Source organism: Schistocerca cancellata, chromosome 10 (assembly GCF_023864275.1).
Source record: "Schistocerca cancellata isolate TAMUIC-IGC-003103 chromosome 10, iqSchCanc2.1, whole genome shotgun sequence".
NCBI classification, from domain to species: domain Eukaryota; kingdom Metazoa; phylum Arthropoda; class Insecta; order Orthoptera; family Acrididae; genus Schistocerca; species Schistocerca cancellata.
The window spans coordinates 158,428,253-158,454,005 of NC_064635.1; the positions used below are offsets into that span (position 1 = coordinate 158,428,253).

At 46.0% G+C, this 25,753-nt stretch overlaps 1 protein-coding gene across 1 annotated transcript in view; it reads right to left on the reverse strand.

Moving 5' to 3' along the window:
- LOC126106563 (esterase FE4-like) overlaps positions 1-25,753 on the reverse strand; it is a 173,932-nt gene that overhangs the window by 96,391 nt on the left and 51,788 nt on the right. The window contains exon 5 of the mRNA XM_049912906.1: positions 20,317-20,516. Within this exon, the coding sequence (XP_049768863.1) occupies positions 20,317-20,516 (200 nt within the window). The remainder of the gene's footprint in view (positions 1-20,316; positions 20,517-25,753) is intronic.

A 25,753-nucleotide genomic window follows, 5' to 3' on the forward strand; every position in this document is an offset into this window, starting at 1 on the left:
TGTTAATAACACTGAAATCGTACCAATGACTACAGGTGACAGTTTACGTTTTGAATCTGGAGGGTTATTATTCTCAACAAAAATAAATCTACAGGAAAACTTCTGAATTATTACTTAAAGTAGATATGTAGACTTTGTGACAGTGGAAAACATACACATTCTATTTTGGAATGAATTTTAAAAGGAACATAAAATTGGACTGCATTTCGTTGGTAGCCCTAGTTTTCAGTCCATGAATACAACAAATAATGTTTCACTTGGCAGATAAAGACTTTTTTGGGCGCTTCATGAGAAAATGTCGAGCAAGATTAAATGTAATACCTTCTTTATATGTGACAGGCTTCTCTGTTTATCTTTCCTTTGTCCCCTTCGACCATACTCTATTTAAGTTAGCTCAGACGTTGTAAGAGCGTAAAACGTTGCGTGCACTTTACTGCATAGTTCGGCCATCTGTTGGTAAAATTATGAAGTATTACGAAGCTTTATTGTACGAGCGAGGCGAGCGGCGAACTGGGCAACTTCGCCAGGCTTCCGTACTTCATGAATGAACTACTTCATTTGAACGCTTCACGGCAAAGAGTGAAATGAATGAAGCAGTTCACGGGAATGAACGAGTTCGACCCATCTCTACTGTACAGGCAATACGGTCACAGTTATGGACAGCTACAGAGACAGCGTAGTTCAGTGTTTCTGCAGGGAACTTTGAACGACTTTTGAGTCTATGACACACTGAGCTGTTGCATTACGCCACGCAAAAGCAGGTTCGACACGATATTAGGGGGTCTCCCATGACTTTTGTCACCTCAGCGCAGCACCAATAATGAAGGGTTTGATCCACACAGGAACGATCATCACTGCGGTGCTGAAAAACTTGAACTGATAGATGTTTGATTATTGTCGCCAGTTACCCTGCAAAAGCATACTAACCAAGTTTCAAGAGCCATTACTAACAAGGGGACCCTCCATACTGTAAATCACGGATCTTGATGCGCTTCAAATATGTTGTAGAGGCTCTTACCTTGATTACCTGGCTATCCGGTTTTTTAGCGACAAGCCTTGGTTTTTGAGAAAATCGATTTTGAAGTTAATTGCGTGCTTTGTATCGCCATAACATTACACTTATTCCGACCAAGTCACCGTAGCGTAGCGGTAAAAGTTCACGGCTATTGCGATGGAGGTACCGTGTTCGAATCTTGCTTGTGTACTTTTGTTTTTTTTTTCAAAATCGACCGAATTTTTCAATTTTATTTCAAAGAATATCAAAAAACATTGTAAGGTGTGCGAAATTATAAATATATATTCAATTATTAATTTTTTCTGTCATACAAGATTAAAAAATCTTATTTTTTATCGTCCACATTGCTTGATGTGCCAGAACAATATGACACAATGATACTTACTATAGAAACAGGCGGAGCACAAATTTTCGCAGCACCACGCGCTTTTTATGAAAGGAACCCTCTCGCAGGCGCACGGCTTCTTCATGAGCGATACCGGGAAACACAATTCTTTTGCATCCAAAAAGATTTCTCTTTCATCCGCCAATTTTGATACGAACCATGTGCGCTGAATTGATGTAGGATTAGCGAATGTAATTTTATCGAATCTTCCCTAGAAGCGATCTCTTTATTGTCTTTCATCAAGTCGGGAGCATTGTGAATAATTTTCGTGAAGATTTTCACCTTTCGGTAAAAATAAACATCGCAGGGTTGGCAATAAGGAGTGCACTTTGTTGGGACTACATTTGGGGTGCAGGTGCTTGCTTCCCTTCATCAGTGAACAGACGATCGTATAAAGTTGAATCGGTTTGCTCTCCCCACGAATCCATAAAGTACAAAAAATTTTTCTGTCCCACCTACGGAAGAATTACAGAACGCAAAAATTGTTCGTACACCAGTTACGTGAACTTACCGGATTTCGCGCAGGACACGACTACACTTAGGTATTTCCAAGTTAATTCATCTACTCGTTTTTGAACGTTAGGGCGAAATTTTCCGGACGTTTCTTGCATACATAAAAATAATATGGGAGTAGGATTAAAACATGCTGCCTCCAGCGCGGTAACCATGAATCTTTACCGCTGCGCTACGGTGACATGTTCGGAATACGTGCAATGTTACGGATATAAAAAGCGCGCAATGAACTTCAAAATCGATTTTCTCAAAACCTAGGCCTGTCGCTAAAAAACCGGATACCTAGGTACTCAGGGTAAGTGCCTCTACAACATTTGAAGGTCAAGATCCGTGATTTACAGTACGGAGGGTTCCCTTGTAAGTGAAGAATCTACGAACGGCCTCCTACGTATCGTTTCCGTTGGGACTGCAAAAACAACAGTAGACTAACTGCAGTGTGCACATTGTTTTCCCACATACGATACGCAATGGAACGGCAGGGGATCCCGTTTTGTGCTACAGTGCTAACAAGGGAACCTCCCTCTCGCACCCCTTCAGAGTTAGTGCTAAGATGGCCCAGTGGATCGCCCGTCAAAAACTGAACACAGATCTAGCATGAAAACAAGTTATACTGATCTACCTCTACCTCTACATCTACATGATTACTCTGCAATTCACATTTAAGTGCTTGGCAGAGGGTTCATCGAACCACAATCGTACTATCTCCATACCATTCCACTCCCGAACAGCGCGCGGGAAAAACGAACACATACACCTTTCTGTTCGAGCTCTGATTTCTCTTATTTTATTTTGATGATCATTCCTACCTATGTAGGCTGGGCTCAACAAAATATTTTCGCATTCGGAAGAGAAAGTTGGTGACTGAAATTTCGTAAATAGATCTCGCCGCGACGAAAAACGTCTTTGCTTTAATGACTTCCATCCCAACTCGCGTATCATATCTGCCACACTCTCTCCCCTATTACGTGAAAATACAGAACGAGCTGCCCTTTTTTGCACCCTTTCGATGTGCTCCGTCAATCCCACCTGGTAAGGATCCCACACCGCCCAGCAGTATTCTAACAGAGGATGAACGAGTGTAGTGTAAGCTGTCACTTTAGTGGACTTGTTGCATCTTCTAAGTGTCCTGCCAATGAAACGCAACCTTTGGCTCGCCTTCCCCACAATATTATCTATGTGGTCTTTCCAACTGAAGTTGCTCGTAATTTTAACACCCAGGTACTTAGTTGAATTGACAGCCTTGAGAATTGTACTATTTATCGAGTAATCGAATTCCAACGGATTTCTTTTGGAACTCGTGTGGATCACCTCACACTTTTCGTTATTTAGCGTCAACTGCCACCTGCCACACCATACAGCAATCTTTTCTAAATCGCTTTGCAACTGATACTGGTTTTCGGATGACCTTACTAGACGGTAAATTACAGCATCATCTGCGAACAACCTGCTCAGATTGTCACCCAGGTCATTTATATAGATCAGGAACAGCAGAGGATTTCTTCTGGAACTCGTGTGGATCACCTCACACTTTTCGTTATTTAGCGTCAACTGGCACCTGCCACACCATACAGCAATCTTTTCTAAATCGCTTTGCAACTGATACTGGTTTTCGGATGACCTTACTAGACGGTAAATTACAGCATCATCTGCGAACAACCTGCTCAGATTGTCACCCAGGTCATTTATATAGATCAGGAACAGCAGAGGTCCCAGTACGCTTCCCTGGGGAACACCTGATATCACTTCAGTTTTACTCGATGATTTCCCGTCTATTACTACGAACTGCGACCTTCCTGACAGGAAATCACGAATCCAGTCGCACAACTGAGATGATACCCCATAGGATCGCAGCTTGATTAGAAGTCGCTTGTGAGAAACGCTGTCAAAAGCTTTCCGGAAATCTAGAAATACGGAATCAACTTGAGATCCCCTGTCGATAGCGGCCATTACTTCGTGCGAATAAGGAGCTAGCTGAGTTGCACAAGAACGATGTTTTCTGAAACCATCCTGATTACGTATCAATAGATCGTTCCCTTCGAAGTAATTCATAATGTGGGAATACAGTATATGCTCCAAAATCCTACTACAAACCGACGTCAATGATATAGGTCTGTAGTTCGATGGATTACTCCTACTACCCTTCCTAAACACTGGTGCGACCTGCACAATTTTTCAATCTGCAGGTACAGATCTATCGGTGAGCGAGCGGTTGTATATGATTGCTAAGTAGGGAGCTATTGTATCAGCGTAATCTGAAAGGAACCTAATCGGTATACAATCTGGACCTGAAGACTTGCCCATATCAAGCGATTTGAGTTGCTTCGAACCCCTAAGGTATCTACTTCTAAGAAACTCATGCTAGCAGCTGTTCGTGTTTCAAATTCTGGAATATTCCATTCGTCTTCCCTGGTGAAGGAATTTCGGAAAACTGCGTTCAATAACTCTGCTTTAGCGGCACAGTCGTCGGTAACAGTACCATCGGCACTGCGCAGCGAAGTTATTGACTGCGTCTTGCCGCTTGTGTACTTTACATACGACCAGAATTTCTTCAGATTTTCTACCAAATTTCGAGACAATGTTTCTGTAAAAAAAAGGCAAAATAGAACCAGCGAACGCCCAAGCTCAACGAGTGCAACACTGAGTAGAACGTGAGAGTCATAGCGTTGTGGTTATGTGGTTCAAATGGCTCTGAGCACTATGGGACTTAATATTTATGGTCATCAGTCCCATAGAACTTAGAACTACTTAAACCTAACTAACCTAAGGACATCACACAACACCCAGTCATCACGAGGCAGAGAAAATCCCTGACCCCGCCGGGAATCGAACCCGAGAACCCGTGCGCCGGAAGCGAGAACGCTACCGCACGACCACGAGTTGCGGACTGTGGTTATGTGGTCACGGTGTTGGACTGTGAAGTGGGTTAGCTGGGTTCTAAACATCTTGGTGCTATTTATGTTTTTCACAACTTTATGAACTGTCGCCGGCCGCTTTGGCCGAGCGGTTCTAGGCGCTTCAGTCTGGAACCGCGCTGCTGCTACTGTCGCAGGTTCGAATCCTGCCTCGGGCAAGGATGTGTGTGCTGTCCTTAGGTTAATTAGGTTTAAGTAGTTCTAAGTTCTAGGGGACTGATGACCTGAGATGTTAAGTCCCATAGTGCTTAGAGCCATTTGAACCTTATGAAATGTCCGTCTGGTCATTGCAATGTTTGTCCTCTTTAAGTAGTCTTGGCAGTTGTCATACTATACGATGATTACGAAGTATAAGTCATGGTAGGAATACATTACTGTCACAAGTAAATGTGGTTAACAGTGAGAGCAGGCGAAATACCGCATACATCTCTCACAGATATCAAAACAACAAATAAACGGGTGTGAACTATGTTTCAACGAAGGGAATCAACAGTCAACACTTCCAAAACGGAACGCAGCTTCAAAACGGTTTGTTTTGGCAGAGAAACTGTGTGATTGTGAAACTGTTGCGTTCATTTGTTGCAGATTACGTGACAAACTGTTAGGTTTTAATTATTTACTCGGGACTGATCACATTCACATTCATACGAACACCTAAATTCGGCAAGAAGGCATATCTCCCTCACTTACCACGCATACAGATTAGGTCCTATCGTATGACACTCGTACTGTCACTAGTGCCGTGTATGACATACCAGACGTGTTTTCCGGTGGACGATTCGGTTGACCTGTCGCCTTGTCATCAGACGTTTGAGGTTCCCATTCGAAAGCCACTAACGTTTGTCTCTTATTAGAGTAGTTGTGCAGAATCAGCTGTCATTCTACAGGGTGATTCACGAAGATATGAAAATACTATAATATGTTATTCTACAAGTAAAACTAAAGAAAAAAGTTAGGATAAATATAGGTCCACAAATGTTTAGGTTCGGAGTTACGGCTAATAAAAGATTTTGCCTGAAATTTGGCAACTTCGCTAATACGAATCCATCGCAAAACGGTAAGAGTCTAAAGTAAAGCACGATTTCCATTGATTTTGTTGTTATTGGTCTAGTGAATCTAATAAAACATGTCCCAGACGTGTATCTGCTGTAGTTTTCCAGACCATCCAGAGAAGCAAAGACGCAATTTCGTTAAATTTTTAATTCATTAACTACTTGGTCCAATTTAGTTTCTTTTTTTAATTCCAGACAGTTGCACCAAGTTTTCAGCAGAACTTGTAGAGAATTTAATTTTTGGAAAAAATGATGGAAATGTTAACTGAAACTGTATGAATGTGTCAGATAATCTACGAACTACAACAGTTACTATGTGGTTTCACTTAAATACACTGCTGTTATTATGTTCTTTCACTGAACAATAAAGAAAACTAACTCCTTTCAAGGTTAGGAAACGACTGAAACAACTCACTAACGGTTGCAAACAATGACATAAAGGTTTCTACATTCTTAATGGAAAGTAAACCAATTTACTTGTATAATAATCTTTGCTTCTCTGGATGTACTGCAGATACACGTCTGGGACATGTTTTATTAGATTCACCAGACCAATACCAACAAAATAAATGGAAATCGTGCTTTATTTTAACCTTGTAAAATTTTGTGATGGCTTCATATTAGCGACGTTGCTAAATTTCAGGCAAAATTTTTATTAGCCATAACTGTGTACCTAAACGTTTGCGGACCTATGTTTATATGAACTTTTTTCTTTAGTTGTACTTCTAGAATAGTAAAATATTTGTATATCTTTGTGAATCACATTGTAGGTCCCTTCCTTACACCTCGCTGTCGCAGACGGACGCTACACCCGACCAAAAAAAAAAAAAAAAAAAAAAAAAAAAAAAAAAAAAAAAAAAAAAAATTGCCACGATGCCACTTCTGTTCATGGCTGCGCTATATTGCACTTTTTGGACCGTTCGGTGTTTCTAGTTTGCTTTTTTTCACAGTCCAGTACAGCTTCTTCCTGTTTTAGTGCTTGATCAGTTTTTGACGGGCTGTCTTCTAGACCCCCTTACCACTAAAGCCCGACGGGGGTGCGATGGGGGGTTTCCTTGTAATGTTTCTCTGCCACGTACTTTACAGTGTTTTGCAATGTTTGCACAGTAGTTGCACGAAAATATGCAAACACCGCGACAAATGCACGCTTGAGTATAAGTGCAGATGCTAGCCGAGCCTGCAGGTTTTGCTGCTGTGTTTGACTACGAATGTCAGCTGTTTAATGTCCTCAACACGTTACGAGTGTCACTCGTGCTCAGAAGAGTGTTCTGTATAGGCTGTGAGTGGATTGTGTCGGAGCTAAGCTGCAGTTGTTGGGGTGCTTCTGTAATCGTGGTGGCCGAAGCGTTTGATGTACCTACACTCATGCTCATAAATTAAGGATAATGCTGATACATGGTCAAACAACGCTCTGGTGGGCGATTTGCAGGTTTAAATCACCTCAGGGTATGACCATTCGGTGTATTTGACCAGCGGTCATCGCTCGGTGGCGCTGGCAGCATTCCACATATCAAGTGTGTGGTGCATATCAGAGTACGGTGCAGCGAGTAAGTGTTCAGACGTTTTCAGACGTGCTAATGGTGACTGCGTGTTGACAATGGCTCAAAGGACACATATCGATGCCGTAATGAGGGATAGAATACTAGGGTGACTGGCGGCTGGTCAAACACAGCAGGTCGTAGCGCGGGCCCTCCGTGTGCCACAAAGTGTGATCTCAAGAATCCAGCAGACAGGAAACGTGTCCAGGCGCTACAGTACGGGACGTCCACAGCGTACAACATCACAAGAAGACCGATATCCCACCATCAGTGCCAGCAGACGGCCACGGAGTACTGCAGGTAGCCTTGCTTGGGACATTAATGCAGCCACTGGAACAGTTGTCTCCAGACACAGTCTACAGACGACTGAACAGACACGGTTTATTCGCCTGGACACCTGCAAGGTACATTCCACTGACCGTTGGTCGCAGGAGAGCCAGTAAAGCCTGGTGTCAAAAACACAGTACATGGTCATTGGAACAGTGGTCCCAGGTTTTGTTCACGGACGAGTCCAGGTATAGTCTGAACAGTGATTCTCACAGGGTTTACATCTGGCGTGAACCAGGAAGCAGATACCAAGCCCTTAATGTCCTCGAAAAGGGACCTGAACGGAGGTCGCGGTTTGATGGTGTGGGGTGGGATTATGATTGGTGCACGTCTTTGACAGAGGAAGTGTGACACGTCAGGTGTATCGGGGCGTCATTTTGCACCAGCATGTCCACCTTTTCAAGGGTGCAGTGGGTCCCACCTTCCTCCTGATGGATGATAATGCACGGCCCCGCCGAGCTGCCATCGTGGAGGAGTACCTTGAAACAGAAGGTATCAGGCGACTGGAGTGGCCTGCCTGCCTAAACCCCATCGAGCACGTCTGGGACGCTCTCGGTCGACGTATCGGTGCATGTCTTCAAACCTCTATGACACTTCAGGAGCTCCGACAGGCACTGGTGCAAGTATGGGAGGCTATGCCCCAGCAGCTGCACGACCACCTGATCCAGAGTATGCCAACGCGTTGTACGGCGTGTGTACATCTACATCTACATCTACATCTACATCCATACTCCGCAAGCCACCTGACGGTGTGTGGCGGAGGGTACCTTCAGTACCTCTATCGGTTCTCCCTTCTATTCCAGTCTCGTATTGTTCGTGGAAAGAAGGATTGTCGGTATGCCTCTTTGTGGGCTCTAATCTCTCTGATTTTATCCTCATGGTCTCTTCGCGAGATATACGTAGGAGGGAGCAATATACTGCTTGACTCTTCGGTGAAGGTATGTTCTCGAAACTTTGACAAAAGCCCGTACCGAGCTACTGAGCGTCTCTCCTGCAGAGTCTTCCACTGGAGTTTATCTATCATCTCCGTAACGCTTTCGCGATTACTAAATGATCCTGTAACGAAGCGCGCTGCTCTCCGTTGGATCTTCTCTATGTCTTGTATCAACCCTATCTGGTACGGATCCCACACTGCTGAGCAGTATTCAAGCAGTGGGCGAACAAGCGTACTGTAACCTACTTCCTTTGTTTTCGGATTGCATTTCCTTAGGATTCTTCCAATGAATCTCAGTCTGGCATCTGCTTTACCGACAATCAACATTATATGATCATTCCATTTTAAATCACTCCTAATGCGTACTCCCAGATAATTTATGGTATTAACTGCTTCCAGTTGCTGACCTGCTATTTTGTAGCTAAATGATAAAGGATCTATCTTTCTGTGTATTCGCAGCACATTACACTTGTCTACATTGAGATTCAATTGCCATTCCCTGCACCATGCGTCAATTCGCTGCAGATCCTCCTGCATTTCAGTACAAATTTCCATTGTTACAACCTCTCGATACACCACAGCATCATCTGCAAAAAGCCTCAGTGAACTTCCGATGTCATCCACCAGGTCATTTATGTATATTGTGAATAGCAACGGTCCTATGACACTCCCCTGCGGCACACCTGAAATCACTCTTACTTCGGAAGACTTCTCTCCATTGAGAATAACATGCTGCGTCCTGTTATCTAGGAACTCCTCAATCCAATCACGTACGTGTGCATGGTGATCATATCCCATATTGATGTCGGGGTACATGCGGAGGAAACAGTGGCGTTTTGTAGCACATGTGTTTCGAGACGGTTTTGTCAACTTATCACCAATACCGTGGACTTAAGGATCTGTGTCACGTGTGTTCCCTATGTGTCTATGCTACTAGCGCAAGTTATGTGTACTGCCACGTTGTGTAGCACCACATTCTGCAATTATCCTTAATTTATGAGCATGAGTGTAGGTGGTAAGTTGCTATGGGACCAAATTGCTAAGTTCATGGGTCCCTAGGCTTACGCACTACTTAATCTACACTCCTGGAAATTGAAATAAGAACACCGTGAATTCATTGTCCCAGGAAGGGGAAACTTTATTGACACATTCCTGGGGTCAGATACATCACATGATCACACTGACAGAACCACAGGCACATAGACACAGGCAACAGAGCATGCACAATGTCGGCACTAGTACAGTGTATATCCACCTTTCGCAGCAATGCAGGCTGCTATTCTCACATGGAGACGATCGTAGAGATGCTGGATGTAGTACTGTGGAACGGCTTGCCATGCCATTTCCACCTGGCGCCTCAGTTGGATCAGCGTTCGTGCTGGACGTGTAGACCGCGTGAGACGACGCTTCATCCAGTCCCAAACATGCTCAATGGGGGACAGAACCGGAGATATTGCTGGCCAGGGTAGTTGACTTACGCCTTCTAGAGCACGTTGGGTGGCACGGGATACATGCGGACGTGCATTGTCCTGTTGGAACAGCAAGTTCCCTTGCCGGTCTAGGAATGGTAGAACGATAGGTTCGATGACGGTTTGGATGTACCGTGCACTATTCAGTGTCCCCTCGACGATCACCAGTGGTGTACGGCCAGTGTAGGAGATCGCTCCCCACACCATGATGCCGGGTGTTGGCCCTGTGTGCCTCGGTAGTATGCAGTCCTGATTGTGGCGCTCACCTGCACGGCGCCAAACACGCATACGACCATCATTGGCACCAAGGCAGAAGCGACTCTCATCGCTGAAGACGACACGTCTCCATTCGTCCCTCCATTCACGCCTGTCGCGACACCACTGGAGGCGGGCTGCACGATGTTGGGGCGTGAGCGGAAGACAGCCTAACGGTGTGCGGGACCGTAGCCCAGCTTCATGGAGACGGTTGCGAATGGTCCTCGCCGATACCCCAGGAGCAACAGTGTCCCTAATTTGCTGGGAAGTGGCGGTGCGGTCCCCTACGGCACTGCGTAGGAGCCTACGGTCTTGGCGTGCATCCGTGCGTCGCTGCGGTCCGGTCCCAGGTCGACGGGCACGTGCACCTTCCACCGACCACTGGCGACAACATCGATGTACTGTGGAGACCTCACGCCCCACGTGTTGAGCAATTCGGCGGTACGTCCACCCGGCCTCCCGCATGCCCACTATACGCCCTCGCTCAAAGTCCGTCAACTGCACATACGGTTCACGTCCACGCTGTCGCGGCATGCTACCAGTGTTAAAGACTGCGATGGAGCTCCGTATGCCACGGCAAACTGGCTGACACTGACGGCGGCGGTGCACAAATGCTGCGCAGCTAGCGCCATTCGACGGCCAACACCGCGGTTCCTGGTGTGTCCGCTGTGCCGTGCGTGTGATCATTGCTTGTACAGCCCTCTCGCAGTGTCCGGAGCAAGTATGGTGGGTCTGACACACCGGTGTCAATGTGTTCTTTTTTCCATTTCCAGGAGTGTAACTTAAACTAACTTACGCTAAGGACGACACGCACACACACACACACACACACACACACACACACACACACTCATGCCCGAGGGAGGACTCAACCCTCCGACGGGGGGAGCCGCCCGAACCGTGGCAGGGCGCCGGAGACAGCTCGGCTGCCCCGCGCGGCCGGGTGTATCTAAAGGCACCGTATCGAAGATTTATGCCGCATAGAGGGAAACCGGGGGAACATCATCCCCTACGCTGCAGCGAGGACCACAGTGTGTGTTCACTGACTGTAATGGTAGGTCGTTTAAGAGGACAGTGAGGAAAAATAACTGCAAAGTCACTGATGAACTGAATGTCGCAATCGCGGACACTGTCAGCACCAAACCGAGCTCCATAAAGAGGGAATTGGAGATCGCGCTGTAATTCCAAAACCTCTCATCAGCGATGCAAATGCCGGTAAAAGGAAAAAGTGGCAGCGAAGCCGTGAAATTGTGGACGATGAGGCAATGGAAGAAGGTCTAGTCGATATTTGATTTTATCCATACTGGATGTGAGGTCGTGGTTGTGAATGTCAATGTTAAAAACATATATCGGCTCAACCACTTGTTTATAGTGTAAAATGATTCAAATGTCTCTGAGCACTATGAGACTTAACTTCTGAGGTCATCAGTCCCCTACGACTTAGAACTACTTAAACCTAACTAACCTAAGGACATCATACACATCCATGCCCGAGGCAGGATTCGAACCTGCGACCGTAGCGGTAGCGCGGTTCCAGACTGAAGTGCCTAGAGCCGCTCGACCACCCTATAGTGTAAAACACTAAAATTGACGCGTTTCGGAAGTTAAGCTTCCATCATCAGAATACTAAAAGTAAAAGAACCTGTTAAAACTCGCTAAAATGGAACATGCACCAGGCAGCGGAAAGAAAATTCCTCCATAAGAAAAAAGATGTAATTAACGAAGAGCTACTTAAGGCCCACTGAGGAGCGGCGAATGCAGTATCCAGTGCGACATGGGACAATGATAAAGCCGAAATAGACGAGGGGCTACAGAACGAATTCATAAAAATAAAAAGCAGGCAAGATACTTAATTAGAGAGACTACGACAACAGTACAGTAATGGTAGAATAAACAGAACGCAACAAGTACATAGGTTGCAGTTTTACCCCAGGGTTGTTAACGAAACTGATATCGTTTTTAACGATGACGAGCTAAATTTACTTAATAAAGGGCTAAAATTTAATGTACAACCGGCTTTAAATAAATTTTATTGTGCCTGGTGAATGTTCCATTTTAGCGAGTTTTAACAGGTTCTTTTCTTTTATTATTCAAAAAAATGGCTCTGAGCACTATGGGACTTAACATCTATGGTCATCAGTCCCCTAGAACTTAGAACTACTTAAACCTAACTAACCTAAGGACATCACACACACCCATGCCCGAGGCAGGATTCGAACCTGCGACCGTAGCGGTCACGCGGTTCCAGACTGTAGCGCCTAGAACCGCTCGGCCACTCCGGCCGGCACTTTTATTATTCTGATGATGGTAGCTTGACTTCCGAAACGCGTCAATCTTAGTGTTTTACACTGTAACAAGTGGTTGAGCCGATATATTTTTTAACATTGTCTAGTGGTATGATTTTTGCTCTACACTATTTTTAACTTTTGGCCGAGTTTACGTCCGAAGAGTGAAACGTGAGGAGGGTTCGGTGTTGATTTGGGTTGCCGTATCTTGGTTTTCCGTGGCCGTCGTGGTTATTCTGCAAGTTGGCATTACTGCCAAGGATTATCTGGCCATTTTAGCTGATTAGGTACGTCCCGTGGTGCAGTGTTTGCTCCCCGTTGCTGATGCTGTCTCCAAAGACGACGGGGCCCCTCTTCACACAGCTCATATCGCCCAGGACTGGTTTTGTGAGCTCGAGGATCAACTGTCGCTTCTCCCTGGTTACTACAGGCACCAGATCTGATACACTTTTAAGAGTAGGGAGCGTGATCTCTGTGGTGTCACCGCCAGACACCACACTTGCTAGGTGGTAGCTTAAATCGGCCGCGGTCCATTAGTACGTGTCGGACCCGCGTGTCGCCGCCATCAGTACTTGCAGACCTAGCGCCACCACATGGCAGGTCTAGGAAGACGGACTAGCACTCGCCCCAGTTGTACGGACGACATTGCTAGCGACTAGACGTACGAAGCCTTCCTCTCATTTGCCGAGAGACAGTTAGAATAGCCTTCAGCTAAGTCCATAGCTACGACCTAGCAAGGTGCCATTAGCCTTACAGTGATTGTAATTAACCGTATCTGGAGATAGACTCATTTGTATCGTCAATAGCGATGTACCACAAGGATGAATTAAAGTTAAGTATTCAAGGAGCTGCATATTTTTCTCTATAGCATTCATCAAGTATCTTGTTCCAGAACTCACGCCAGCCGGCGTGTGTGTACGCGTGCCTATCGGTAACCTCACCCTGTGTCTAGACTGTCTTGTTTAGACACAACAATCTCCATCCACCTCCATCCTCGTTACCGGAACTGGACACTATTTTGGGCGAAGAATGGTACAAGATTCCCTTGAAAACAATACATCATCTGTATTTATCCATCAGGAGCAGATTGGAAGCTAATTTCCCCTTCAGTATATTAGCCACGGTAATGTGCTCCTGTTCTTGACGGTTCCATATTTTCTTCACAATGTCTGTAGAGGTAAAACTAAGTATATTGTGCAGTAATGCCTTACCTGTAGTCTGCAAAGCGAAAGAATTACTATCGAAACTATGCCGTAGGCTGTGCTTAAACCATGGCATTCCGAAGAGTTGACAGTTGACATTTGACAGTGAAGTAGAAGATCCGTTTGGAGAAGCCAGATAACATTTGCCAAAAATGAAAACAATTCTTTCGTGCTCGATTTTTCACCTTTACGTAAGAGTAAAAACTTTGTGTTCTGCCTTACGGCAGGTCTGGTCATGGGGGAAGCCTCGCCAAAGAGGTCCACCGCATGAGCGTCTAGGGAAGTGATTCCAGTGGCCGTGTCCCGTTGCCTTCCACTGGTGATGATGAAATGTTAATGAGGGCAATACAACAAAACACCCAGTCCCTCAGCGGAGAAAATCTCCGACCCAGCCGGGAATCGAACCCGGGCCCCTTGGCGTGATAGACCGCCGCGCTGTTTACTTAAGAATGAAGTATGTAAAATGTTATACTTGGTCAAGGTTTGCGATGTAGAATATTGGACATTAAAAGTTAAAAGAAAGTTTGAAAATGTAGTTATAAAGCAGGGTACGTAAGATACAGTGCACAGCCGACATGACAGATATGAAACTCCTGAAACGTATCAGCAGAAACCGAGAAGAATTCAGTATAATTAAGGAGAGAAAGTCGCATATTTGAGATACACCAAGCGAAACAAAAAGGGAACAACTGAAGTAAGAATGGGAATCGGAAAAATGTGTACGTCACCGTTTCGGAACATTGGGCAATGAACGGGACTTCATGCGATTCAGTCCACTGTTAAGACTCCGCAGGTAGCCGAAAAGGCGTGGAAAATATGAACGCAAATGTGATGGAAAAATAAGAAGTTGAAATGTCTCACTGAAACGAAAACTGAATTGGAGGTTTTCGATTCTCCGCATATACTCTAATTTGATCAATCATATTACACGTTTTAAACCTCTGGAAAAACACAACTCCACAGCAAAGAACTGTGAGCGCGGATATCTGAGCTCAGACCTGTCGATCAAGAAAATGTGGGTGGCATACAGCGCCGCTTACCCAGAAACGTTACGACTTTTATGGAAGCATTTTCAACAAAAATTTTGACACTGGATTTGCTTCACTTGTTGTAGATAAGTGTTCTACCTGGGCGAGTTTGGAGTCTCGAGTAAGTGTAGAAAAAGTTCCGAGTGAAAAGTAGAAACTAAAAGCGGAGGTCGTCGTTCATGGGGAAAAAGACCAATGTTTCTTATGACAGGTCAGATGAAGACGAAGAAAGAGTAGTCGCTATAACCTATAACGCCAAAAGAACGCGCCTCTTCCAGAACTGACTGATCGGGTCACTTATTTCTCAAGGCAGACGTACCTGGATACCTTCACATTTTGCACTGGCGATTCTCATGCTCCCCACACTTCGGAAAAAGTCTACTCGTATGTGTCGTTTGAGAGCGACTACGAAAAGGGTTCAAACCTGATAGCGTTTGCTGTGCACCATACACTGTGCGAATGCAATCTCGATATTATTAAAAAGGTTCGTTTGTTCGTTGATGACAGTGGAGGTCAAACAAGAACAAAACCATGATCGGAATGATAATGCACTGGTTTTTGAACAGCGTGCTCCCTGCTGTGGAAAAGATTGAAATGTGGTTCCCCATTGTCTCCCCCCCCCCCCCCATACAGAGGGGAAAGTTATCGAAAACCCTGGCGGATATATTAAAATCGAGAGAAAATGCGCGAATATTGTTTTCTTAGGAGACGATTGCGATGTGAGGGACAGGAGAAAGCAGTCACGGCTCATGTGCTTAAAGAAACAGGTAGATGGCACTTCCTCTTTCAATAAGCTAAAAGGGTATGTGTAACCAAAAGCAAGAACAGAAAGATTTGTTTTATACAAGAGAAACAGTTTTATAACGTGGAGATTCAAGAACCAGAAAGCATTCTCAAAGAAGGAAAGGAGTTGAAAGATACCGGAAGGCTTGTTCTTGTCCTGAAAGGTACAGTATTGAAAATGCTAAAGTAAAAGATGCAAAAGCTTTGCTACTTAAGCATTATGGTGATAGCTGGTAACAACAGGAAAGCCTTAAAATTTTATGTTGCAGTTTTTCAAGGCCAAGAAGAAGTACAAGTACCTAACAAAAGAGAGGAGGAGCCTCTCGAGTTACTGGACGCGGAGGTAACGGAGATGTTGTAAACTTTTCTTGTCAACCATTCTTGGTGTTTTTGTTGGGCGTTTTCTACGTTTAGTACCCGCGGTGATGATAGGCGATGTCCGTAGACAACTGTCAGATCCGAGGTATTTCTTTTACGATTCGTATGTTTTTGTTATATTTTTCAAATTATTATTTTCGTAATTGAGTGCATTGTGTTTTCCTACAATAAATCTACAATAGACCTACACTCCTGGAAATTGAAATAAGAACACCGTGAATTCATTGTCCCAGGAAGGGGAAACTTTATTGACACATTCCTGGGGTCAGATACATCACATGATCACACAGACAGAACCACAGGCACATAGACACAGGCAACAGAGCATGCACAATGTCGGCACTAGTACAGTGTATATCCACCTTTCGCAGCAATGCAGGCTGCTATTCTCCCATGGAGACGATTGTAGAGATGCTGGATGTAGTCCTGTGGAACGGCTTGCCATGCCATTTCCACCTGGCGCCTCAGTTGGACCAGCGTTCGTGCTGGACGTGCAGACCGCGTGAGACGACGCTTCATCCAGTCCCAAACATGCTCAATGGGGGACAGATCCGGAGATCTTGCTGGCCAGGGTAGTTGCCTTACACCTTCTAGAGCACGTTGGGTGGCACGGGATACATGCGGACGTGCATTGTCCTGTTGGAACAGCAAGTTCCCTTGCCGGTCTAGGAATGGTAGAACGATGGGTCCGATGACGGTTTGGATGTACCGTGCACTATTCAGTGTCCCCTCGACGATCACCAGTGGTGTACGGCCAGTGTAGGAAATCGCTCCCCACACCATGATGCCGGGTGTTGGCCCTGTGTGCCTCGGTAGTATGCAGTCCTGATTGTGGCGCTCACCTGCACGGCGCCAAACACGCATACGACCATCATTGGCACCAAGGCAGAAGCGACTCTCCTCGCTGAAGACGACACGTCTCCATTCGTCCCTCCATTCACGCCTGTCGCGACACCACTGGAGGCGGGCTGCACGATGTTGGGGCGTGAGCAGAAGACGGCCTAACGGTGTGCGGGACCGTAGCCCAGCTTCATGGAGACGGTTGCGAATGGTCCTCGCCGATACCCCAGGAGCAACAGTGTCCCTAATTTTCTGGGAAGTGGCGGTGCGGTCCCCTACGGCACTGCGTAGGATCCTACGGTCTTGGCGTGCATCCGTGCGTCGCTGCGGTCCGGTCCCAGGTCGACGGGCACGTGCACCTTCCGCCGACCACTGGCGACAACATCAATGTACTGTGGAGACCTCACGCCCCACGTGTTAAGCAATTCGGCGGTACGTCCACCTGGCCTCCCGCGTGCCCACTATACGCCCTCGCTCAAAGTCCGTCAACTGCACATACGGTTCGCGTCCACGCTGTCGCGGCATGCTACCAGTGTTAAAGACTGCGATGGAGCTCCGTATGCCACGGCAAACTGGCTGACACTGACGGCGGCGGTGCACAAATGCTGCGCAGCTAGCGCCATTCGACGGCCAACACCGCGGTTCCTGGTGTGTCCGCTGTGCCGTGCGTGTGATCATTGCTTGTACAGCCCTCTCGCAGTGTCCGGAGCAAGTATGGTGGGTCTGACACACCGGTGTCAATGTGTTCTTTTTTCCATTTCCAAGAGTGTATTTTGTTTTCCTTTACTATTTCGTTTGATTCCTTAAAAACGATCGTAAATTCCAGTGGTACTTTCAGCACTGAGCTTTTGCTAAAGATAATTATTTATTAAATCTTTAGTATTTATTTAATTGTTTATTCACCTATTTATTTACTTTATTTTAAAAAAAATTGCATAGCTATGGTACTAGAGCGCACATGAAAGCAATGTTACAACTGTTGCAAAATATACTAAAATGGTCCTATGGTTGCAAAAACCTGCTATTCGGAAATTTTGAATAAAAATATAAAAAAGACAGTCAGCCTGAGATTGTACACATTACACAATAGAAAAAAAGATTTTCTCCCAGTTTTTTAAAAACAAAACAGTTCGTTTATCTTGTAGAAAACATACTGCCCATACTTTTCGTGATTTGCTTGGTTCAACTAATGAATCGTTTAGCGGGTTTTAAAGCTGGGCGATTCAATTTTCTTTTCCACTTTTTGTATATTCTTCTTGTCAGTAACTTGGATGCATTATCGGCCCTTGCGATCTTCGGAATTGTGTGGATGATGTTTCTCCCAAAATCGGATGGTATGTTGCCAGACTCATGCATTCTAAATACCTACGTGAGTAGTGGTTCTGTTCCCACTTCCTTCCTCCAATGATTTTAGAAACTTCGATGTTATGTTATCCGTCCCTACTGCCTTATTTAATCTTAGGTCTTCCAAAGCTCTTTTAAAATCTGATTCTAATACGGTATCCCATGTCTCCTATACACTCCTGGAAATGGAAAAAAGAACACATTGACACCGGTGTGTCAGACCCACCATACTTGCTCCGCTCACGCCCCAACATCGTGCAGCCCGCCTCCAGTGGTGTCGCGACAGGCGTGAATGGAGGGACGAATGGAGACGTGTCGTCTTCAGCGATGAGAGTCGCTTCTGCCTTGGTGCCAATGATGGTCGTATGCGTGTTTGGCGCCGTGCAGGTGAGCGCCACAATCAGGACTGCATACGACCGAGGCACACAGGGCCAACACCCGGCATCATGGTGTGGGGAGCGATCTCCTACACTGGCCGTACACCACTGGGGATCGTCGAGGGGACACTGAATAGTGAACGGTACATCCAAACCGTCATCGAACCCATCGTTCTACCATTCCTAGACCGGCAAGGGAACTTGCTGTTCCAACAGGACAATGCACGTCCGCATGTATCCCGTGCCACCCAACGTGCTCTAGAAGGTGTAAGTCAACTACCCAGGCCAGCAAGATCTCCGGATCTGTCCCCCATTGAGCATGTTTGGGACTGGATGAAGCGTCGTCTCACGCGGTCTGCACGTCCAGCACGAACGCTGGTCCAACTGAGGCGCCAGGTGGAAATGGCATGGCAAGCCGTTCCACAGGACTACATCCAGCATCTCTACGATCGTCTCCATGGGAGAATAGCAGCCTGCATTGCTGCGAAAGGTGGATATACACTGTACTAGTGCCGACATTGTGCATGCTCTGTTGCCTGTGTCTATGTGCCTGTGGTTCTGTCAGTGTGATCATGTGATGTATCTGACCCCAGGAATGTGTCAATAAAGTTTCCCCTTCCTGGGACAATGAATTCACGGTGTTCTTATTTCAATTTCCAGGAGTGTATATCAACTCCTATTTCTTCTTCTAACGAGTTGTCAGTCCACGCGACCAACCGAATATTTTTTATGTATTACATTTTAGTGTTTAATGTCGATGCGGCCTAACACCCGAAAGGATGTTAAGCACATGAGCTACAGACGTTACAAAAAATTTGTCATGAAATGGAGGGATCTTATTCAACGTGTGGTGGACGCCAGTCACTGAATAAACCCAGAGGGAAACTAGTATCGATCACCAGCTAAAAATGTGGTGTGGTCAGTACAGAGTTGGAACAGTTTATGATCCACACCCTTCACTCGAAGCCAATATAAGAACATTTCACTGTTCGTTAATAGTGGCATGTATTAAAACTTCTCGGAAAGGCGGTACTCAGTGACAACTGCCTCAAATCCAGGTAGCAATTTAATAATGTCTGAATATAAACAGCCACATCAATTACTTAACTTACTGGAATTACTTTATTTTAATTCTTAAGATGACTTACCAATCCGAAACTAGCCTTACTGCCTTACATCTGTTCAACCCTCTGCCCTTCCCACCAAATTCCCTCAGAGCTTGTGGTATTGCAAAGGGCAATAATTTTGATCCGTGATATTCATGAAGGTAATTAATTTTGACAGAAGGAAATGCTCAGCTATATAGTGTGCGCTATTTGGCACTGCCGCCTTTAATGCTGTCTGATTAGATGCTGCTCCACATGATGCTCTCCGATTTCATGCAGCCTCCTTTGACACTGACCCATTTGATGTAGCACCATTTAACGCTGTCCAGTTTAACACTGCACCTAACGACGTTTGTTGAATTGACGCTGTCCCATTTGACACTGCCCAGATGATGTTGCCCAATTTGACGCTTCCGCAATGAGGTTGCCTGACTGTTAGCAACTCTGTCGACTCTAATCGAAACCGCGAAACAGCTGACTATCAGAGCCAAAACACGTGACTAAGCACTTCAAAATCAGGCAATATTAAGATACTATTTCGGAATACACACGCAGGTGTATTTGGTGGCATACCTCCTCAGTGCGACCAAACATCGCATTCTCGATCAGCAGCTGCGCGGGCTGTTTCCTCAGGAAGTCCACCAGCTGCTTAGAGTCGTCCGTCTTGAGGCCCAGGTGTGCGCCCAGTGCGAAGGAGCGAGCCCGCATGCGGTCGGAGCACACGCCGTCCGCCACAGCCACACCACTGTGTGCGATGGCTTTGTGGAACAGGCCTGCAAGGGTCGTAACACAAGAATGTGAAGATAAAGGTGTCATCAATGCGAAGGTCGGTTTGAACATTAAAGTACTTTACTGCACAGTCATGTGAGAGGTGGTACTCATTGCCGTCCTCCAACCTTTGAACTGTCTACCCAGTTAGTTATGGGAAGACATACAGTTTGAGGTGGATTCCAAATCACAATGCAGCTCGGCATTTTCTCATTAAGAAGCATTGTAAAAGGCGAAAGAAAGGAGAGAACACACGTGAAATTACTGAGACTGACCAAACCCCCAATATTTGTCTAATTAGTCCACTGAGTCACCAAGCTCGAATGTAGAAACATAATCAGGAAATTAAGACACTGGTAAAACCGTAATATAATACTTCTTTTCTCTGACATTTATCCTGTGCTTATCGTCCACTGTTTTCATGGTTTGATAAATGTGTTGAATCCAAAACCTCATGTTGTCAGAAGTACAATGCTCAGGTAATGCCCGTTTCCCACAGATCTTGGCTACTGCTGTACATGGTAAAGTGGTAAATAAAGTGGCCTACAGAGCCACAAACATTGTGATAAGAGGGCGATAAGAACAGTGGTGAGGGATCTCTTGTGAATGATCATCACGTGACAGGGAACGTGTAGCTCGACACTGGTAGCTTATGTCATACATACTGGGTGACAATTATTGGACTATATGAAAAAAAAGTAAATTAGTTACTAGATCGTGCACACACATTATTCAACACGTAAACGTCACTACCGATAATCGGATTCATGTTATGACATCTTCAATATGCGTGCCATCATTGCCGATGATGTGGCGCAGACGATTAGCGAAATTCTGCATGACCCGCTGAAATGTCGGAGCATCTATGACCTGAATGGCTGTTTTTAGGTCAGCAGTGGTTTTGGGGTTATTGCTGTTCACCTTGTCTGTAATACAGCCCCACAGAAACGAGTCGCATATGTTCAGATCCGGAGAATATGGCGGCCAATCAAGGCCAATACCAGTGACCTTTGGGTACCCCAGAGCCAGAATTTGGTCCCCAAAGTGCTCCTCCAGGACATCAGACACTCTCCTGCTTCGATGGGGTCGAGCTCCGTCTTGCATGAACCACATCTTGTCGAAATCAGGGGCACTTTGGATAATGGGGATGAAATCATCTTCCAAAACCTTTATGTACTGTTTGGTAGTCACCGTGTCATCAAGGAATATTGTACCGATTATTCCGTCACTGGACACTGCACACCACACAGTCACCTGTTGAGGGCGAAGAGACTTCTCGATGACAAAATGCGGATTTTTGGTCCCCCAAATGTGCCAATTTTGCTTATTGACGAAACTGTCCAAATGAAAGTAGGGTCCGTTAATAAACCTTTTCATTGTAACTTTTCTTATTGCTTAATATGCAACCTCCAGCCAAGTTCCATTAAAATTAAATTGCTAATGCCTTCAGCCTGTTTAGATTGACGATTTATTCTTGGGTGAAACCTCCAGAAGAACCTTGTATTTCAATTTCTTGCTTAGGCCTTGTTTCTTGGATATTGAGTGTGGCCTTCAGCCGATCTAAGGTTAATCAAAGGAGGCCGATTAAAGTTTTGCGTGTTTTGCATCCTTGTTGTAATATCGTGTGTTGATGAATAAAGTTTGTACGTTGAATGAAGCTGACAGCAACTTATTTTGGTCCCTTTCCACAAGCTAATCCGCTCTCTCCTGCTAGCCCAGGCATTTCAATAAACTTTATTGAGACTGAGAAGCTTATGTCAATGAATAACCATGGTTTTAGAAGCACTGCTGGTGCGAAACACAGCTTGCCCTTTTCTGACATGATGTACTGCGAACTATGAATGAGGGGCAACAGGCAGATTCCATATTTCTAGATTTCCAGAAAGATTTTCATACGCTGCCCAATTGCAGGCTGTTAACGAAGGTACGAGCATACATAATACACTCCTGGAAATGGAAAAAAGAACACATTGACACCGGTGTGTCAGACCCACCATACTTGCTCCGGACACTGCGAGAGGGCTGTACAAGCAATGATCACACGCACGGCACAGCGGACACACCAGGAACCGCGGTGTTGGCCGTCGAATGGCGCTAGCTGCGCAGCATTTGTGCACCGCCGCCGTCAGTGTCAGCCAGTTTGCCGTGGCATACGGAGCTCCATCGCAGTCTTTAACACTGGTAGCATGCCGCGACAGCGTGGACGCGAACCGTATGTGCAGTTGACGGACTTTGAGCGAGGGCGTATAGTGGGCATGCGGGACGCTGGGTGGACGTACCGCCGAATTGCTCAACACGTGGGGCGTGAGGTCTCCACAGTACATCGATGTTGTCGCCAGTGGTCGGCGGAAGGTGCACGTGCCCGTCGACCGGGGACCGGACTGCAGCGACGCACGGATGCACGCCAAGACCGTAGGATCCTACGCAGTGCCGTAATGGACCGCACAGCCACTTCCCAGCAAATTAGGGACACTGTTGCTCCTGGGGTATCGGCGAGGACCATTCGCAACCGTCTCCATGAAGCTGGGCTACGGTCCCGCACACCGTTAGGCCGTCTTCCGCTCACGCCCCAACATCGTGCAGCCCGCCTCCAGTGGTGTCGCGACAGGCGTGAATGGAGGGACGAATGGAGACGTGTCGTCTTCAGCGATGAGAGTCGCTTCTGCCTTGGTGCCAATGATGGTCGTATGCGTGTTTGGCGCCGTGCAGGTGAGCGCCACAATCAGGACTGCATACGACCGAGGCACACAGGGCCAACACCCGGCATCATGGTGTGGGGAGCGATCTCCTACACTGGCCGTACACCACTGGTGATCGTCGAGGGGACACTGAATAGTGCACGGTACATCCAAACCGTCATCGAACCCATCGTTCTACCATTCCTAGACCGGCAAGGGAACTTGCTGTTCCAACAGGACAATGCACGTCCGCATGTATCCCGTGCCACCCAACGTGCTCTAGAAGGTGTAAGTCAACTACCCTGGCCAGCAAGATCTCCGGATCTGTCCCCCATTGAGCATGTTTGGGACTGGACGAAGCGTCGTCTCACGCGGTCTGCACGTCCAGCACGAACGCTGGTCCAACTGAGGCGCCAGGTGGAAATGGCATGGCAAGCCGTTCCACAGGACTACATCCAGCATCTCTACGATCGTCTCCATGGGAGAATAGCAGCCTGCATTGCTGCGAAAGGTGGATATACACTGTACTAGTGCCGACATTGTGCATGCTCTGTTGCCTGTGTCTATGTGCCTGTGGTTCTGTCAGTGTGATCATGTGATGTATCTGACCCCAGGAATGTGTCAATAAAGTTTCCCCTTCCTGGGACAATGAATTCACGGTGTTCTTATTTCAGTTTCCAGGAGTGTAGAACCCAGTATGTTGCCCTCAACGGCGAGTGTTCATCTGAGATAAGACTATCGTCAGGAGTGCCCCAAGAAAGTGTGACAGGACCACTGTTGTTCTCCATATACTGGGTGATCAAAAAGTCAGTATAAATTTGAAAACTGAATAAATCAAGGAATAATGTAGATAGGTAAAAATTGACACACATGCTTGGAATGACATGGGGTTTTATTAGAACAAAAAAAAAATACAAATGTTCAAAAAATGTCCGACAGATGGCGCTGCATCTGATCAGAATAGCAATAATTAGCATAACAAAGTCAGATAAAGCAAAGATGATGTTCTTTACAGTAAATGCTCAATATGTCCACCATCATTTCTCAACAATAGCTGTAGTCGAGGAATAATGTAGTGAACAGCACTTTAAAGCATGCCCGGAGTTATGGTGAGGCACTGGCGTCGGATGTTGTCTTTCAGCATCCCTAGAGATGTCGGTCGATCACGATACACTGGCGGCTTCAGGTAACACCAAAGCCAATAATCGCACGGACTGAGGTGTGGGGACCTGGGAGGCCAAGCATGACGGAAGTGGCGGCTGAGCACACGATCATCACCAAACGACGCGCGCAAGAGATCTTTCACGCGTCTAGCAATACTTTGTTTTTTTTTTCCTTGTGTGTCAATTTTTACCTCTCTATCTACATTATTCCGTGGTTTATTAAGTTTTCAAATTTATACTGACTTTTCGATCACTCGGTACATAAATGATTTGGCGGACAGGGATGGCACCAGCCTGCGGTTCTTTGCTGAAGATGCTGTGGTGTAAGCTGTCGATGTTGATTGACGGTAGGAAAATAGAGACGACAATGACATATTTTGATGTTGGTATGGTGAATTAGAGCTAGTATTAAATGCGGATGAATGTAAGTTAATGAGGGTGGGTACGAAGAACATACCTATAATGTTCGTGTTCTCTGTAAGTGGTGTCCTGCCTGACACAGTCAAGTCGTTTAGATATCTGGGCGCAACGTTGCGAAGTGATATGAGGTGGAACGAGCATCTGAGGATTGTGGTAGGGAAGGCGAATGCTCGACTTCTTATTGGGAGAACTGTAGGGAAGTGTAGTTCATACGTAAAGCAGACTGCATATAGGCCACTGATGCGACCTGTTCTTGAGTACTGCTCGAGTGTTTGGAATCCGTACCAAGTCGGACTGAAGGAAGACATCGAAGCTCTTCAGAGGCGGGGTTCCAAATTTGTTACCTGGAGGTTCGAACAACACGTAAAAAATAAATGTTACGGAAATGCTTTGGGAATTCAAATGGGAATCCCTGGAGGGGAAGCAACGTTCCTTTCGGGGAACACTATTGAGAAAATTTACAGAACGGACGTCTGAAGCTGATCGCCGAATTATTCTACTGCCGCCAATATACATTGCGCATAAGAACCGCGGAGATAAGATACAAGAAATTAGGGCTCATCTGGAGGCATACAGACTGTCGTTTTCCCCTCGCTCTATTTGTGAATGGAACAGGGGAGGGAATGACTAGTAGCGGTACAAGGTACCCTCCTCCATACACCGTACGATGGTCTGCGTAGTGAATACGTACATCTTGATGGACGTGTAGAAGTAGACCTGCATTCACCGGCAGTAGCAGTTATTGTGGGGTTGGAAACTGATAGTCATTCACATGGGGTGACATTCTTCCCAGACGATTAGATTTTCTTCACAACAGGTTACGTTGATACATTAACAATTCGGGAAATGTCATTCACACTGTGATCATGGGTATATGAAAACACGATTCACCCTTTCCTCTATCCTGCCACACCCCCACGTCCGACCACCGTACTGAGCCGATTGCAAGCAACCGACTGGCACATGCACACCACTGTACTG